This window comes from Tachypleus tridentatus, chromosome 13 (genome assembly GCF_004210375.1).
Source record: "Tachypleus tridentatus isolate NWPU-2018 chromosome 13, ASM421037v1, whole genome shotgun sequence".
In the NCBI taxonomy this organism is placed as follows: domain Eukaryota; kingdom Metazoa; phylum Arthropoda; class Merostomata; order Xiphosura; family Limulidae; genus Tachypleus; species Tachypleus tridentatus.
This window is the reverse complement of record NC_134837.1, coordinates 220,070,640-220,088,505: the sequence shown is the minus strand read 5'-3', so window position 1 is coordinate 220,088,505 and position 17,866 is coordinate 220,070,640. Positions and strand designations below refer to the sequence as shown.

General features: G+C 33.3%; 1 protein-coding gene and 1 long non-coding RNA gene across 4 annotated transcripts in view; one reads left to right on the top strand and one right to left on the bottom strand.

The window, feature by feature from the left end:
• LOC143236771 (uncharacterized) overlaps positions 1–2,275 on the top strand; it is a 47,519-nt gene extending 45,244 nt beyond the window's left edge. For 2 of the 3 annotated variants that reach the window (XM_076475318.1, XM_076475317.1), the window contains exon 2: positions 1,313–2,275. In XM_076475318.1, coding sequence (XP_076331433.1) covers positions 1,313–1,564 — 252 coding nt within the window. In that variant the 3' untranslated portion in view covers positions 1,565–2,275. The remainder of the gene's footprint in view (positions 1–1,312) is intronic. The other variant, XR_013019745.1, reaches the window with a different exon arrangement.
• Positions 1,268–16,461, bottom strand: LOC143236773 (uncharacterized). Its single transcript, XR_013019748.1, has 2 exons — positions 16,106–16,461; positions 1,268–1,572 (listed from the first exon to the last, which is right to left on the bottom strand). It is a non-coding gene; the product is annotated as an uncharacterized LOC143236773 (long non-coding RNA).
• Between the last annotated feature and the right edge of the window lie 1,405 nt (positions 16,462–17,866).

Genomic DNA, 17,866 nt, shown 5'->3' with positions numbered 1-17,866 from the left:
ATATTGGATAAAATTATAGCGTGTTATGGTTATTACGGCTATTCTACAAGAATCAGGCATTTCTACATTGGAAATTGGCACAACAGTGGCCTAGTGATTAATATCTCAGACTGGTAATCCATTGGCATAGAAATGGAGGGGTTTGAGCTCCTAGTTTTTCAGTCTGTGTCAGTAAAAATATGCATTAGAACTAGGAAAACAAAGAAACATTCTCAGTAGCCGCATCACTTGTCATTATTTTAGGCAAGATTAGAGCAAATTAATCTACGAGACCTTTTCCCGACTTTTTATTAACAATATTTTAGTGTGCCAGCGACATCAAGCGTGGAACGCGCGTTTACCCGATTCGATTTCACTACTTATCAGAATCTCTGCCAGCAAAGCCTCAACCTGAATTATTTTATACAGGATTAAAGTAAATTAATGTATGAGACCATGGACGTGTTCTAATGCGTCAGTCGATAGGGTTTGACTTTCTGAGCCTAAAATTGTAATTTTATCTCAAATTGGTGAAGAGATGATGAAGTGAGCTAAAAGTTTATACTTGGGGAAAAAAATTTGGAGCCATTTTAAGAGCCGTTATACCGCGGCTAAAAATGACTTTTAGGAAATCAGGAGAATTCACAGAACTTAATCCAGAACTAGGAAGTTCCCAGGATCGTAAGGCAAGACCTGGATCCTGGCTATAATAGATACATCTGTATCTCACATTACCTTGTTTCGCTCGGTCAGGCTCTCTCCTCTTTACTTTGCATCTTACGCCTCTGGGATCCAAAGGTCCCTGGTTTGAGATATTGTGTTTAAAGATTCTTCAATTTCAGCTGGTGGGAGGGATATTCATTTAAGATTAGCTGTTTCAGGCGGTAGGTGATACCAGTTGATTGCCTTCTCTCTAGTCTCTAGTTGAAAGTTAAGAACGGCTAAGACCAGACTTATATTGTTTGTTAACCATTGACGAACCAACTCTCTGAGGATTGGATAACTTTAGGCAGGTAATTTTATAATCATTACCGTTTGTACTTGTATGAGGTTTTTCTGCCTGTCACTGTAAAGGAATGTGTATAGTATATTGTGTAGCTGCATTAATTGTAATTTATGTTCTACAGATATTTGTTTGTGCACTGTTTTCTATTCAGTACTTTACAACTTACAATCAGTTTTAATCTTTCCATCTTTGGCTTGAAGTCTTCGGTTCTCCATCCTCTCTCTTCCCTATGCTCATTAATGAACTTAGTATCAAGTGGTTACTACTAGGTAAGAATATGTATCCAATTAAAATGCTTGATTTATTCTCTCTCTTGTTACATTTTAGAACGTTGTTTGGGAAAAGATTGAAGGGCCGTACTTCTTCGTTGACTCTTCATTTCCTTATTACTGTCCCAGCTGCTCCGTTCATTATGTCAACAACTATCGATGCAGCGTGCTACACTTCCACGACAGATCCTTCCTTTACATCAGGAATGTCTTACCTGAAGATAACGGTATCTATCGCTGTAGTGGCACCTCGCAAGTGTCTCCTTCTGGACTTGCTGAGACTGTGTATCAGATTGTCGAGTGTTTTTAAGCGTAAGCCTAAAAGTTGAATAGGTTTTTATGCATATATTCAATAGGAATGAAAGAGAACTTTAAAATAAACGAATAAAATCTTATTAAAATAAAGCAAGCAAGTAAAAGAAAACTGATTACACTAGTTTTACGTGTATATGTACACACATATGTGTGTATAAATACCGCATGAAACATCATAGCTATTAAAGTTATGGAATATTTCAATGTATGAAATGAAACAGTACAGGTGACACAACATGGAATATTGTTATAAAGACAGAGCCCCACAATTGAACTTTCACCGTAATTTAATTCACTAACATAACAATTAACTGTAGTATAGTGATACTTATCTTTTTATGGTTTCTTGTAAAAACTTTAGAAAAGCGCGAGATCAAAGAAATCGTGTTCTAATCATTGTCGTAATAAATGAAATATTTCTTGTTCAGTCTGTATTAGGTTTAAACAAGTGACAATTAGTGTTTTGTTTCAAACAAGTGACAATTGGTGTTTTGTTTTAAACAAACTAGATATTTTATTAATAAGTGAACCTAAACATATTAATTAAATTTTAGACCCTTAATTGGATTTTCGTACTTTAGGGTTTTAGGTAAAAACTTTGAAATAGTAAAAATGTACTATAATTTTGGAAATAGGAAAAAAATTGTTGAATAAAAGAGGATGTTATTTATTAATATACACTAAATAAACTTGTTTGCACAGTGTTTAGCCTTCTGTGAGTTTCTTGTTTAATGACGACTTGATTTTCAACATTATACAATGTACTATTGTCATATAAGGATAATTGTACGTGTATGTGAGCGAACTTTTGAACTGCATTAACGTTCTCTGATATTAAGTGAAAAAACTAGATCTTGTTTACTTTTTAAATAATTCTTATCACTGAAAAAAAAATTGTAGTGAAAATAGTGTGTACGTATAACTTCTTGAATGAGAACCTTGATAGAAAAACAATTAATGTGTTATCGTTCAATGAGAACCTTAGTAGAGAAACAATTAATGTTATTGCTGAAAAGGGAACCTTGGTAGAGACACAATTGATGTGTTATCGTTGAATGAGAATCTTGGTAGAAAAACAATTAATGTGTTGTTGAATGAAAGCCATGATAAAGTAATAAGTCATGTACATCATAGGTTGTTAATATATAAATAAACACAGTAATCGTAATTGTGTCATTCAAAAGACATAAATTTAGTAGCCTATATATTTATTAAATTTTCAAGCCGTTGAAATGGAAACAAGCAACATGTACTCCCTAAAACAATATTTAGTTGATAATAGACATATTAATATTAGTGTTTTTTTCACAAAACAAAGTCGATGACATAAAGCAGTTAATTTTTAAAGCTGAAACGAGAAAAAAACATTCACCTTAGCTACTTACGAAACTGTCAAACTTTACTTCTTTATTGTAAACGTTTAGATATTAGTTAAGAAAGTATTTTACATTTTAAACAAATCCTTAAGTAATTTATTCAGATATTTCCAATAACTTGTATTGATATAATAAACACTTTATGTCTTATTATCGTCGCTTTCTCAACCACATCAGAATTGTGTTTCAATTTAGATTAGTAGAATTATATTGAAATATGAAACATCTTCTGATTATTAAGAAAGTCTTCACAAGCATGACGTGGAACATACATACACTGAATATTTATACACTGAACGTATTCAATCTACTTGTACTTACCACTATACAGAATATCTATATCCTGAACGTATTCAATCTACTTGTACTTACCATTATACAAAATATTTATACCCTGAACGTATTCAATCTACTTGTACTTACCACTATACAGAATATTTATATCCTGAACGTATTCAATCTACTTATACTTACCACTATACAAAATATTTATACCCTGAACGTATTCAATCTACTTGTACTTACCACTATACAGAATATTTATATCCTGAACGTATTCAATCTACTTGTACTTACCACTATACAGAATATTTATATCCTGAACGTATTCAATCTACTTATACTTACCACTATACAAAATATTTATATCCTGAACGTATTCAATCTACGTATTCAATCTACTTGTACTTACCACTATACAGAATATTTATATCCTGAACGTATTCAATGTACTTGTACTTACCATTATACAAAATATTTATATCCTGAACGTATTCAATGTACTTGTACTTACAATTATACAGAATATTTATATCCTGAACGTATTCAATCTACTTGTACTTACCACTATACAAAATATTTATATCCTGAATGTATTCAATCTACTTGTACTTACCACTATACAGAATATTTATACCCTGAATGTATTCAATCTAGAAGATATCGTTACTATTACCTAGACACATTTACCCTGATGTATTCAATCTAGCTTGCAATACAGTTGTGATACATAATGCATATTTTTGTTTGTATTAAAAATATACTGTTCTTTAGTTATGTTAGAATTGTTTCTAAGTGATTTATCTTGAACTTGCAGTTCGTGGAAAGAACAAAGGCTTATCAAGTTGACGATTCTTGTGTGTAAGAGTGCAGGTTTGATCTTAGATACAAATCAATTTTAATATAAACTCATTAATCTACTAATACATGACCCAACCTGTAAATTAAAAGAAGAAATTATCCAATCATTCTCTTTAGAAAGAAAGGGCGAACAGTATTTGTTTTCGTACCAAAGATGCTATGACGGAATTATGAGAAAATGCAATACGAATAAGAAGAGTGGTGGACGTTCGATCTTTTTATGCAGAATTACTTTTGTGGTTACAGTCCAGTCAAGGTTATCATAATCACAAATTATTCCTTCCTTAGAAGAGATAAGACTTTAAACAAAACGTACTGCAACAGATAGTGTTTCATGTATCGTATTTGTTACGCATCGTCAGTTACGATTTGTAACATAACAAAACATCAAAGATAGGCCCCCCCCGCTAGTACAGCGGTATGTCTACGGATTTACATCGCTAAAACCCGGGTTTCGATACCCGTGGTGGGCGGAGCACAGATAGCTTATTGTGTAGCTTTGTGCTTAATTCACAACAACATCAACTACCCTAACAAATGGTCTTTCCAGATAGTTTTGTGAATGCGTTTTATTTTGTATCGTTCTTTTAACAACGCTTTAAAAATCATTGATGTATGTTTTTCAATGGAGTGATGAACGTTACCGTAACTTTAATATCTCATGATAATGATAAACCCGCTTGAAGTAAAAATGTGTTTTAAAGACGGCTGATACGGGTATTAAAACTTAAATTAAAAAGAAGTACAGAACAACGTGCTTAAGTGATCTTCAGGTCAACACAAACAGAGTTGCAACCCATATCCTCTGTGTTTAGAATACAAGTTTAATATCTGCCGACGTACAAAGAATGTCGCTAGTTAGTCTTACCGTTCATTGTGACATATATTAGTATTGTTTTGTTTGTTTTTTAATTTCGCGCAAAGCTACTCGAGGGCTATCTGCGCTAGCCGTCCCTAATTTAGCAGTGTAAGACTAGAGGGAAGGCAGCTAGTCATCACCACCCACCGCCAACTCTTGGGCTACTCTATTACCAAAGAATAATGGTATTGACCGTCACATTTTAACTCCTCTACGACTGAAAAGGCGAACATGTTTGGTGCGACGGAGATGCGAACCCACAACCCTCAGATTACGAGTCGCACGCCTTAACCCACCTGGCCATGCCGGACCCATATATTAATAGTTCATATCTTAGCGGAAGGTATAAAAAGTTATAAAATAATATTCTCACTAGACGATTAGTTATTTTCACCGAATATTTTCCATAACTGGATAATTGGAGAAATCCACAAATACCAGATTGTTATGTTGTATAAGTAACTAAAGTATAATATTAAGTATCGATTGTAGCTGTATGTGTAGGTCTGTTTCTGTTTTGTTTTTTGACAAAATCAGACGAAATTTCACCTTTGGGAGTTTTACCGTCACATAATACAAACAAATCATAAAAAGTCTTGAAGGACTCACGAAAATGGGGATCAAGAAAAAGTCTTGAAGGACTCACGAAGATGGGAATCAAGAAAAAGTCTTGAAGGACTCACGAAGATGAGGATCAAGAAAAAGTCTTGAAGGACTCACGAAGATGGGGATCAAGAAAAAGTCTTGAAGGACTCACGAAAATGGGAATCAAGAAAAAGTCTTGAAGGACTCACAAAAATGGGGATCAAGTGCTTTTTCTTGTGTTTTTTTTGGGGAGGGGAGATAAAGCATTTAGTTTGACTGAATCGATTTACTTGGAAACTTTTATGAACACTATACAAAGAGGTTCCAAAATAATTCAAATTAATTTAAATTTTGTTAATTTTCAAATTGAAGCCACATGAAAGGGGTATTAATGAAGTTTTACAGACTCTAAGGATTTAATAAACAGATTTACTGAAACACTGGTAAGAACTTGTAAGTGGGCGTTGTAAATAAAGTCCTTTTTCAAGGGCAGATTTACCAGTTAATATCCACAGAGAGGTCCTAGTCTCCAGTAAGTCTGATGTTTCTAGACCGGAAATTCGATCTCATCACTTCAGTGAGTATGAAATATACCTACACTAATTTTCTGCTTGTTATTGCAATGCCACATTGAACTGTGTAACAACGATTAAGTATTTATTGCAAAATATTTGTGTGTTTGTTTCACTTCCGTTTCAGGCACTGCTGATTATATCGTTAAATAATGCCCAGTTACTCACGGATAAACCGGATGGTAGAAGCTCGATTAACTCTTTTCTAAGTAATTCAGCTGTTTCATTGTTGCTTCAAATCAAATACAAGAATAACTGGAGGCCAAACAATTGAATAATTTCTAGATCATAAAGAAAATTTACTTTTCTTTTGCTTTTAGACAACAACGTCTGATGATTCATTATAATAAGGTGAGTAACAGAAAACAACAAAAATAAACCCGGGTCGGTAGCGTAATTATATTTATTTACTAAATAAACATTTCGTTCGTATAAATGTTGAAATACTCGTGATCGTTTTTGTTGACTTATATTCACATCGAAGACTGGTTTCATGTATCTGATTAAAAACTGTAAACTTTACTATGGCGCTTACTTATTTCTCGATATTCGACTATGGTTTGATGTGTTGTTGTCTGATGTCTGAACATTAAGATACAATTTAATTTACGCAATCTCCAGTTATTTTGCAGCACTTGTTACAGAATTATGCCCAAAGATAAGAGCCATCTGCATGTAACTATTCCTGTTATTGAAATGATAGACTAGAGGGAAGGCAGGGAAGCAACTACCGCCAACTGGTGGACTGTTGTTTTTCTTATGGACGACAAAATACGCTTTAGTTAAGCATTTATTTTTAGTCAGTGAGGTCGCATAACACGTCTCGTGCAAAGTAGAATGAGTTCAAAATGCCTCTAGGGCAGGGGTTCTTAACCAGGGGTGCCCGCACCCCTAGGGGGTGCGAAGATGATTCCCAAGGGGTGCGAGGATGCCCATGAATAATTAAAGCAAATCTATATTTTTACATAAGAGTATGCTTTATATTTCTCCAGGGGGTGCGAGAAATGATTACTGATTTGAAAGGGGTGCAAACACTGAAAAAGGTTAAGAACCACTGCTCTAGGGTTTGGTAATGCTAATGCCAAACATGTTAGGCGAAGATCTTGACAATTTTGCCATCAAATGTCTAGTTAGGGATTTCATTCTGTTTCTAACAAATATATCTTCATTATATTCCTAACAAATAGAATATAATTTCATTCTGATCCTAAGAAATAGAGTAGATTTTCATTTTGTTCCTAACAAATAGAGCAGATTTTTATGAATAATTATTCTTTCCTTCCCACCCCAACATATTTCTTGGATCGACGTTTCTGACCTATCTAGGATGTTGGCACGTGGAGTTAGTAAGACAGTGGAGGGTAAATAAAACTGTAGACGAAGAAACTCCTTATAATTATGTAAACCTTTTAACACTTAGTATAATTATCAGCCTTTTTACTTAGTGCTGTCTAGTTCGAATTTTTTAAAACTGCGTTGGACATATTGTGCTGACCGTTATAATATTGTGGGTGAATTAATACAATTTAAGTTATTCTAATACCATGTACAATATGGTTGTAATACTAATGTTTGATGAGAAAGTATGCATTTTATTACTAAAAGTAAAGAAATCCCGAGGGTGGAATACACGAAGACGCTACCATTCACAAGGTTAACGAAAATAATATATACATGGGAATGTACATTTTTATCAGCTGCCGTTATAATGACCTTTTTCAAAAATTAAAACTAATGGTACTATATTGCAAAAGAATTATTCAAACGTTGAGAAAAGCGAAAGAAAACATTTTTCGTCTTCTTTGTCTGAGAGTTTATTTTCATGAACTTTCAGATTTATATATATATGTGTGAAATACGATACAACCAACCTTTTTTAGTAGCAGTTAGGCCTAACTCAGCTTCATTTGTCTTAACGATAGAAACTCAGCCACTGTTTACCAAGAGGCTTTCTTCACAATACCGGTATTTCTATGTTCAATAGGGTTGGTACCTAGTGGGTTAAACGTTTGGTCAAAGACCCCTAGAGTTCAGGTATAACTTCCGTGTTTACTTTCAAACTACCGACCTACGGGAAGATAGCTGATACGCGTTCCGTCCTGGTACAACACATCATCGTAAATAACCACTTACTTTCATATGTTTACCACTAGCTTCAGTGTCGGGTTATTTAAAGCTCTTCTAAATATACTTCGAATAATTGTCACTTAAAAACTTTTCTACACATAACACCAAACAACAACAATAAACACGAACTTTGTGAAATGTGAAAGTCCTCGCTACAAGTTGGTCATGTCATAATGGTTATCTCGTTGGGCTGTTTATGAATACGTATTCAGTGAAGAGTATAACCAAGTATGTTAGCAGTTCTAAAGCAGTGATTATGCCTAAATGACCTGTCCATTTAACTTACTTGTCGTGCTTAATGAGCCGTTTATGTTGAAAACACCAACAATGTGAAATTATAATTATTTCGTTGTAGATTTGAAGTTGTACCTTTAGCAATAAAACAAATTATTTATATTTTGTAGAGTGAGAAGTAAAGATCACCATTGAACCTGTGAAGATGGAAGTTATAACTTGCCTAGGATATGTTTAGAGATTATAGTAGTCTACAACGGATTTACTGTTATACATTTTAATATTTGCGTTTGTTTCAGTTTGATGCACGTGGCTTGCATTGTTAAATGTGTATTGCACAAGTCCTGCCTGTTCTCTAAATTTTTAGAAGATTTTCGAGAGATATGTAAAACAGAATACAGTCTGTAGTAACTATCCACTGGTGTTTATAAATGCTAGTTGTAACTAGACACTCTGGACTGATCTGTAAAACAGAATACGGTCTCTAGTAACTAACCACTGATGTTTATTAATATTTGTTGTAACTACACTCTGCTGACTGATCTGTAAAACAGAATACGGTCTGTAGTAACTAACCACTGATGTTTATTAATACTAGTGATAACTCGACACTCATAACGGATCTGTAAAATAGAATAAGTCTGTAGTAACTAGATCCTGGTTTTTGTTAACACTAGTGTTTTGTGAAGACACTAGCGTATCTTCGAATATTGTTAAACGTTCGAGAATGTCGCCAAAAGAGTATAAAAGGTAGCCAAGACAAAAAAAGATAATTATTATTGGTCAGCTACGGTCAGTATACTATAAGCCTCGGAAGCCATAATTGTGATTAACGCTTCAGAAAATTATAGAATGTGACGAGGACCATTTATAGATTTCGAACATCAAGAACTGTTCTACATTAGAGAATAACTTCGGACGTTGGAATTTCTTCGAGGACATTAGATATCTATATTCCTTTGTGAAAAGTATGCTTGTAAACCGAATTAGGCCAAACAAAAATAGAGCTAGCTAGTATTCTTGTCAAGTGAAATGTATTTGTGTATCAACACAAAATTAATTAGATCGTCGTGGACCTTGACAATCGATAAAATATTCAGTTTTAGCCCAGATAGAAGGCTGAGTATAGTTTGTTACTTATAAAACTTTTGTATATAAATCATAATTTGTAATAACCATTATTATAAATTGTATTGTTGTATTTATATTAAAATATATTTGTGTTAAGAAAGAAAACTGTGTGTACCAATCTTATTGGCAAATATCATAAATTTGATACATATTAATATTTAATTAACTTTAAAATTGAACTTAAAATTCCTCGCTATTTGAAATCGTAATACGTAACATAATAAATCGAAAACTAATCTGAGATAAATTACAATAAGTAACGCAATTTTTTTTATAATACTTATATTTAAAATAGCATCTTATAGAAAAAAAACTTTTGAAAATATTCTGGAGTACTTGTTTGTAGCTCACTCAGTTCTCAGTGTTAATTTTATAACATTCATAATGAATTTCAAATATTCTGTTAAAGTAGTTTTGTAAATTAATAATCATGTCTCTTCAAACAGAATATAAGTTTTCTGGCATTAATCATATTTTTTCCTGAAAATGTTGATATTTAGTGCAGTGTATAATTCGTTGTAACACTGAGTTTTTCAAACTTCTATTTATATGTAATATAGCAACAAAATAGCCACCTGGAGCAAACAATAAACAACACAGACAGGTTTGAGCAGTTAAGAAGTAAGGTCTTTTCTTTCCCAAGGACTTAAGTGTTTTTGAAAGTTGCTCTAAATGCATTTCGTTGTTGTTACGAAATGAGAACTAAGTTTCAAACTAAACAATTTAAATGGTGTGTAACTATAGTAATTAACTTGTTGTACTTAAATTTCAAATTTGTTTGCATAAAGTAGACAATTTTAAAATTGTTCGTTGTCAATATATTATTATAGATTGCTATAATTTTCAAACTAAAACTGAAACAAGAATATAGAAAAGAGCTAATTTAATATGAGTTTTTGTACTTGATACGTTTAATAAATTGTGCTTAACTCTTGAGGTAAGCTACTGAATATGAATATCTTAAATAAAAAGAAGCCAGGTGGTTAGGGCGTTCGACTCGCAATCTAAGGGTCGTGAATTCGAATCTATATTCCATCAAACATGTTCGCTCTTTCACCCATGGGGACGTTATAACGTGACGGTCAATCCCATTATTAATTGGTAAAAGAGTAGCCCAACAGCGGTGGGTGGTAATGACTAGCTGCCTTCCCTCTAGTCTTACACTATTAAATTATGGACAGCTAGCGTAGATAAGCCTCGTGTAGCTTGGCGAAAAATTCAATATCAAACAAAATAATAAGAATGGACAGCCAACTGAACATTTCAGGTTGTGCCCCATTACAAAACAGAATAGTTACAAGTTATTTGTAGCTTGTAACAGCAATTCCTCATTGCAAGTTTAAATTACAATTACTTCCACTTTACCAAGCAACTCATGACGTGAACATCTTAATCGCAAGTAGATTTTTGTTTTTATCATGTAATTCAGGTCTCTTGGTACGTCAGCAGTGCGTTTCTGGACTTAGATCGCTAAAATTCGGGATTCAATTCCTCACGATGAACAAAGTGAAGATAGTCTATTGGGTAGCTTTGCACTAAAATAAACTAAAGCTAATTTGTATCAAAATAGATAAACAGTATTTTTTTTCTCTGATTGATATATTTCCCAAATAACTATATTGCCTATACGTATATAAGACTGCAGAAAAAGATACCCAATTTTCTCTAATATTTGTACGAACTGAAGCACCTTAATAATGACATAATTATTTAACACAAAGAGATGCAACAAAATAGGTGTACCATATGTTTATTATTTTCCTATTATCTTCCACTCGAAGTGGCCTGGCATGGCCAGGCGGATAAGGCACTGGACTCGTAATCCGCGGGTTTGAATCCCCGTGACACCAAACATGCTCGCCCTTTCAGCCGTGGGGGCGTTATAATGTGACGGTTCAATCCCACTATTCGTTGGTAAAAGAGTAGCCCAAGTGTTGGCGGTGGTGGTGCTGACTAACTGCCTTCCCTCTAGTCTAACACTGCTAAGTTAGGGACGGCTGGCGCAGATGGCCCTCGTCTAGCTTTGCGCGAAATTCAAAACAAAAACAATCTACTCGAAGCAAGATTATAAAAGTATTTTCCTACAACAAAGCACCATTACAGTAATTTTAATTCAGTTTTAACTAGTATTGTTCTTCTAACCAAACAGAATTATAGTTTATTATTATGACATTTTGTTAGGGATATTTGTGCAATGCCACTTAAGAGTTATCTGCTCTAGTTATTCCTAATTTTGAATTAATAATCTCAAATTAGGTAACTCTAACTGAATGCTGGGATATTACTGTCATTCTTACGATGCCTCTTAGTTCAGAGCGTAATTACACAATTTTATTTTGAAATAACTAGACGCGAGCTTTAAATCTTTGGATTCACTGTTCGACACATTAACCACTAGGCTACATCTAGGCCCATTATCGAAAGCAATCTAATTCTATGAACTGTAAAAACACACGAAGATTGGGATTTGGTTTTTTAAAATTTATTACAATTGCTCTGTAATAAACCAAGAAAAAGAGAAAACGTTTCACAATTAATTATATAGAATATTTATATGTAATTGTATAGAATATTTATATGTATTTGTTTTAAATACTTCAAAAGCAAATTTAATTTATTTTCTTTCTCTCTTTACACAAATATTTGTAGTCCCTCTTACGACGATATTTGGCATACATAAAAGAGTATGTTTTCAAAAATCACATCGCAGAGTAAGTTACCATGATTTTCAATTCCACAAAGCCTTTCTCTATGCGTTTAAAATTTTTCTAAGTTAATATACTTATCATAGAAAATAGTGAGTATACAATATTTTTATGCAAATTTTAAAAAGAAAACAATCTGTGGGCGTTTATTAAAATGTTTTGTAAATAGTTGTAGTTACACACGTGCATACACACACACAGAAGAACAGATTTATATTATCAACAACAATAGAAGCAAGAGCTTAAGTCTGTATTACAAGTCTCCCAGTGGCTCAGCAGTATGTCTGCGGACTTACAACGCTAAAAACTGGGTTTCAATACCCGTGGTGGGCAGAGCCCAGATAGCCCATTGGGTTGCTTTGTGCTTAATTCAAAACAACAGAAACAACTGTATTACAATACACACGTTCCCAATAGATTCGCAATTTAAGTATATCCACGTGAAACAATGATTTTAATTGTGTTGGTATTATTTTCCACTCTTTTCTATTCCTTAACCTTCAGTCACAAAACTTGGGAAACCCAATAGTCTAAGTACGTGACCCAACGTAAACTACATGCAGATCGAATAACTACAAATCTCGTGCATAAGGATGTAACCTTGGCAGCTCTAGACATACTGGTATACACTGGTGACTTAGGCAGCGCTAGACATATGCTAATACACATTGGTGACTAATTTTCATGGAATGAATGCCAGTTTCACATGAAAGTCCCTCTGTTTATATTATCAGTACTGTGAAATAGTTCATTCTAATTGCAGCTCATTTGTTTAAGCATTAATGAATAGAAATATAAAAAAATTAATGAATGAAAATTTTCAGTCTTAGATGAGTATTAACTATTAAAAGTAATAGTTTTATACTAGTATTAAATATGGGAAATAGCAATTTTATATGAGTAATTAATATTGAAAATACTAGTTTTGTATTAGTAGTAAATATTGAAAATACTAATTTTATATTAGTATTAAATATTAAAAATACTAATTTTATATGAGTATTAAATATTAAAAATACCAGTCTTATATAAGTGTTAAATACTAAAGGAAATAAGTGTCATTCTGAAGTTCACGAGAAAAAGAAAATAACAGTTGAGGTAAGACTGATAATACAGTCATGGTCATGAGCTTAAATTTATTGAACAAAGATTTTACTGTTTTCTTAAAAAAAGTTCAGAAATGAAGGAGAATACGATATTAATACAACGACACTTTAAGTTGTTATAAGTTATTACGACATTTTAAGTTGTTATAAGTTATTACGACAATTTTAAGTTGTTATAAGTTATTACGACAATTTTAAGTTGTTATAAGTTATTACGACAACTTTAAGTTGTTATAAGTTACAGGTATTTTAGTTTCTTCTTAAATTTAAGTTAACGATAAATATGTTGGACTTATATTTGTAAGAGATTGTTCGAAAACTAATGACGGATTATAAACTTTAACTTTGATAAGAAATAAACAAAAATCAAAAGGAACTTTATTAATCAAAATATGAACTTTGTGAATCTACACACGTTTCCCAACGATAAACAAGATTATTTATGTCATGACGATAAAACTCTCAAGTCATAGAACTTAAAATTTCTTTAAAGCTATTCTCCGGTGCTGCTCTGTTATTGAATCTTTTGTCCCGTAAAAAGTTGTCCAAATGCTCGAAAAAGTGGTAGCCATTAAACAATCTGAGCTAGAAATAGGTCACATAACATAAAAATTCTTAGAATTCTTTTAATAAAGAGAAGAAATCTTGAAATGTTTAATGGTTTGGGGCTCACATGCGAGAAGAAGAAGCTGACAGCTATGGATTAATAAGTTTAAGGTGCGAAAGTTTGTAAATTTATATCTGATTTATCAGAGTAGCGTGATTCGGAATCTATTTCGAGAATGCATTCAAAAAAGAAATAATAGTCCTCATCATATAGGGGAGTTGTTTATCAGGAATGTGATTTTTATAAAGGTTGCACCTTCCCCAATTTTTATACACGTGTTTACCTGACCATGTGTCTCTAGTCCAATGTTATTGGATACAAGTATGTGTGTAGAAGGTTATTTTGGTTTTACTTATAAGAAAGATGGTCTTAAAAGGCAAACGAGGTGATCTCTTGAGTCACATTTTTGTGCATTTGTTTAGTTTCACTTGAGCTAGTCATTTCCAATTTAGCTAATTTAGAAGCGATAGACTAAGAAGAAAGCAGCTAGCAATCATCACTCACTGTCAACTCTTGAGCTACTCTTTAAATGGAATAGACTGCCACATTACAACACCTTAATGACGGAAAGAAAGAACATGTTCTAACCCGTGACCTCCGCATTGCGAGTCGAGTGACCTAATCACTGAGCCATGCCAGGTTGTTTTTGGGCTCAAAAAAAGAAAGAACGTTTTGTTTTTACCATAGTTCTTAGGAAGTTAAATCTTCTCTTAACTTTCCCCAGGTTTAATTAGTTTAAAGAACAACTCAAGGAAGAAAATAAAGTAAGTTTCCCATTTTTTAAGTTTAGTTTAAAGACTTAAGAAAAAGGGGTTTCCTGTCTGTTAAAAGACCAGTAAGTGGAATTAATTACGTTCGTAACATGGTTAACCAAAGCCTACAAAGGCCGAATTCGGTAGTATTTTAAGTCCTCCGGGAGGGATGTTCCCTCATAATGTGTGTAAATCCATGATAATGAAGTGGGGAGTTTACAAAGTTTGGGAGGGTAAAAGATATATGCTACAAACAAAGCGTTGGGTGAGGATTTTCATTTTAGATAAAAAGCGAAAAAACTAAGCTCACCCTAACAGGGGCTAACTTTAAATAAGTGAATATTAAGGGTCTCCACCATGAAATTCCTAATTACAGTTTAACATAAGTATTATCAGAATACGGTAAAGTATTTAAGGTAATTAGAAAAATTTACAGTGATTTCCCCGAAGTAACCATTGGTAACCGTAAGAAGAAAAATGTATATGCTAAAACTTATCCCTAATTTTGTAATTGTCCACAGCTGTTGATGATCGGTAAATATCAAGGAATGGTTACGTTCTGTGCAAGGTGCCAGGGAATTCACCAATTTGCCGCTGCATGTGATGTAGCGATTTGCTGATGTTGTGACCACGCCAGTAAAGAATCGAAAAACTGCCGGAATTGTGGAATGACCATAATTTCCCTGCTTGCCAATTGAAAACATTCGCCTCAGTAACTGAAGCCACTTCCTCGTTTCCTGTTGGAAAACAACAGATAGAAGCGAAACAAAATGAAGTGAATGGTGTTAGTAAGTGTTTGAAAGAAAATGATGTTAATAAATTAAACCAAAGAATAAGAGAAAGTGGAAACCTGTTGGAAATCAAAGTAGAGGAAAGCGAGTTGAAGGAAGTCAAAGAAAGAGGGGTCTCGGCATCCACTCCGAACTGGAAAATATAGTAATAGACAAAAGGAAAGAGAACTGAGAACAAAATGTAGCGACTTCCAAAAAGACAGAGAGAACCAAATGAAACCTATCAAGTACTTTCAGAAAGACAAAAACAAAGAAAGAAAGATGTATCTCCATGACAACCTGGAAGGTTTGTTCTAGAACTCTAATTTAGGCAATAAGTGTTTATTATTCTCAACCAAAACTTAGAGTAAATTTAACATCTTGCCAATATGACATTTAAGACAAGGCACACAGGTTTAAAAATTGAAATGAAACAAGAATTAATAACATATTATATTGATAGACATAATATAATATCCTATTTATACAGTAAACGCATAAATAGACAATTTAATAGACAATGGGATTTTTATTAAAGTTTTGGATGCAAATCCAACTGGAGTCTTACCTACCCTAGGAAAGTAAGCACAGGAATAACGATCCATCCAAAATTCACTGGAAAATTAAATACTTGAGACATAACGAGTACAGCTAGCTTGAACCTTATCACAGCTCTTGATAAGGAGTTTGCAGCCTTAAAAAATAGCTTGGGGCAGCTTTGTCGCAGTGGTTCGGGGCTTCTTAGGCAATCATAAGGCCGAAAATTATGTGAAACTGGTTGAGGCTCTGGTAAAGAACTTCGGCAAAATGGGCTGCAAGATGTCCCTGAAAGTCTATGTTCTTGACACTCATCTTGATAAATTCAAGGACAACATGAGAGCATACTGAGAGTAGCAAGGCGAGCGCTTCCAATAAGATATACTGGACTTTGAACGCCACTACCAAAGAGCGTGGGAGAGTATATTTGGGGTTGATACGTGAAAGTGATTTACATTACAGTCGCAAATCTCGGAAAACTACTCACTTCTAAACATTTTTGTTCATTTTTATATAACTTTAGTGTAAATACATGTAAATCTTAATTCGTATGTTGTTTTATTCAAACCTTATGTAAATGAAAATATGGAAATTTGCCCATTTTTACATAGAAAATAGGTTAATTTCTAAATTTTATTATCCAGGTCACAAAAGCAAAGTTTGAAGAGAATAATGGCCATTTTTCTGTACTTTTACAACTTAAGCAATTAAAAAACAACACACACTATCCAGGAACAAAATTTATGTTACATAGTGTTATGAATCCAATCAAAATTATGTAGCTCATTTATCTCTGAAATATTCTCAAGAAATATTCGTTTAAATCATGCTGTACTTCTTCTTAAGAAGTTGATTCAATTACTAATAAACTTAAAAATGTACGTATTCATTTATGGAAAGAAAAGTGAACTATCTGTTTCTAAAGTTTACATAACAGAATTTAGTAAAAGTTGCAGATGTAGTCATCTAACAGTTTTCACGTTTTGTACTTTAGTTGATTGATCTAAAATTGAATTCCATTCAATGATATTAAAAGGCTTTTCGGCTAAGAGTAACCCGAAGGTTGCCTCATCAGGTGGTTGAGAAGTAAAATTGTGGGCTTATAACTTTAAAATTCGGGGTTTGGTTCATCCAATAGGTTATTGCGAATAGTCCCACTTTGTGTGGCTCCACGTTTTAAATCTACAAGCAAGTAGCCTAAAAATATGAAATAAACATATGCAATGGTATTTTCCATAACAATGTTAAAAACTAGAAAATCAACGGATTAACAACACTTGACTAGCTAACCAAACATTATCTAACCACAGTCTTAGTTTAGAGAAGCTAAACCGTGAATACGATCGAGACGAATAGAGGGAATCACGCCACTTTTGAGTTATCAGATTCACAAGCAAAGTAATAAAAATAATATGCAAAAGAACAAATATATTTCCCAGAAAGACAACTTAAATGTAAGCAAAACAAAGATACATTTTATAAGTTAATTTCCTGATGATTGTCCATTCGTAATGTTGAAGAAACAGAAAAAAATCTGTATGTTGGATTTAAGTTTTTGTTGTTGTTTTTTTTAAAATTTCGCACAAAGCTACTCGAGGGCTATCTGCGCTAGCCGTCCCTAATTTAGCATTGTAAGACTAGAGGGAAGACAGCTAGTCATCACCACCCATCGCCAACTCTTGGGCTACTCTTTCACCAGCGAATAGTGGGATTCATCGTCGCATTATAACGTTCCCACGGCTGAAAGGGCGAGTATGTTTTGTGCGACGGCGATTCGAGCCCGCGACCCTCAGATT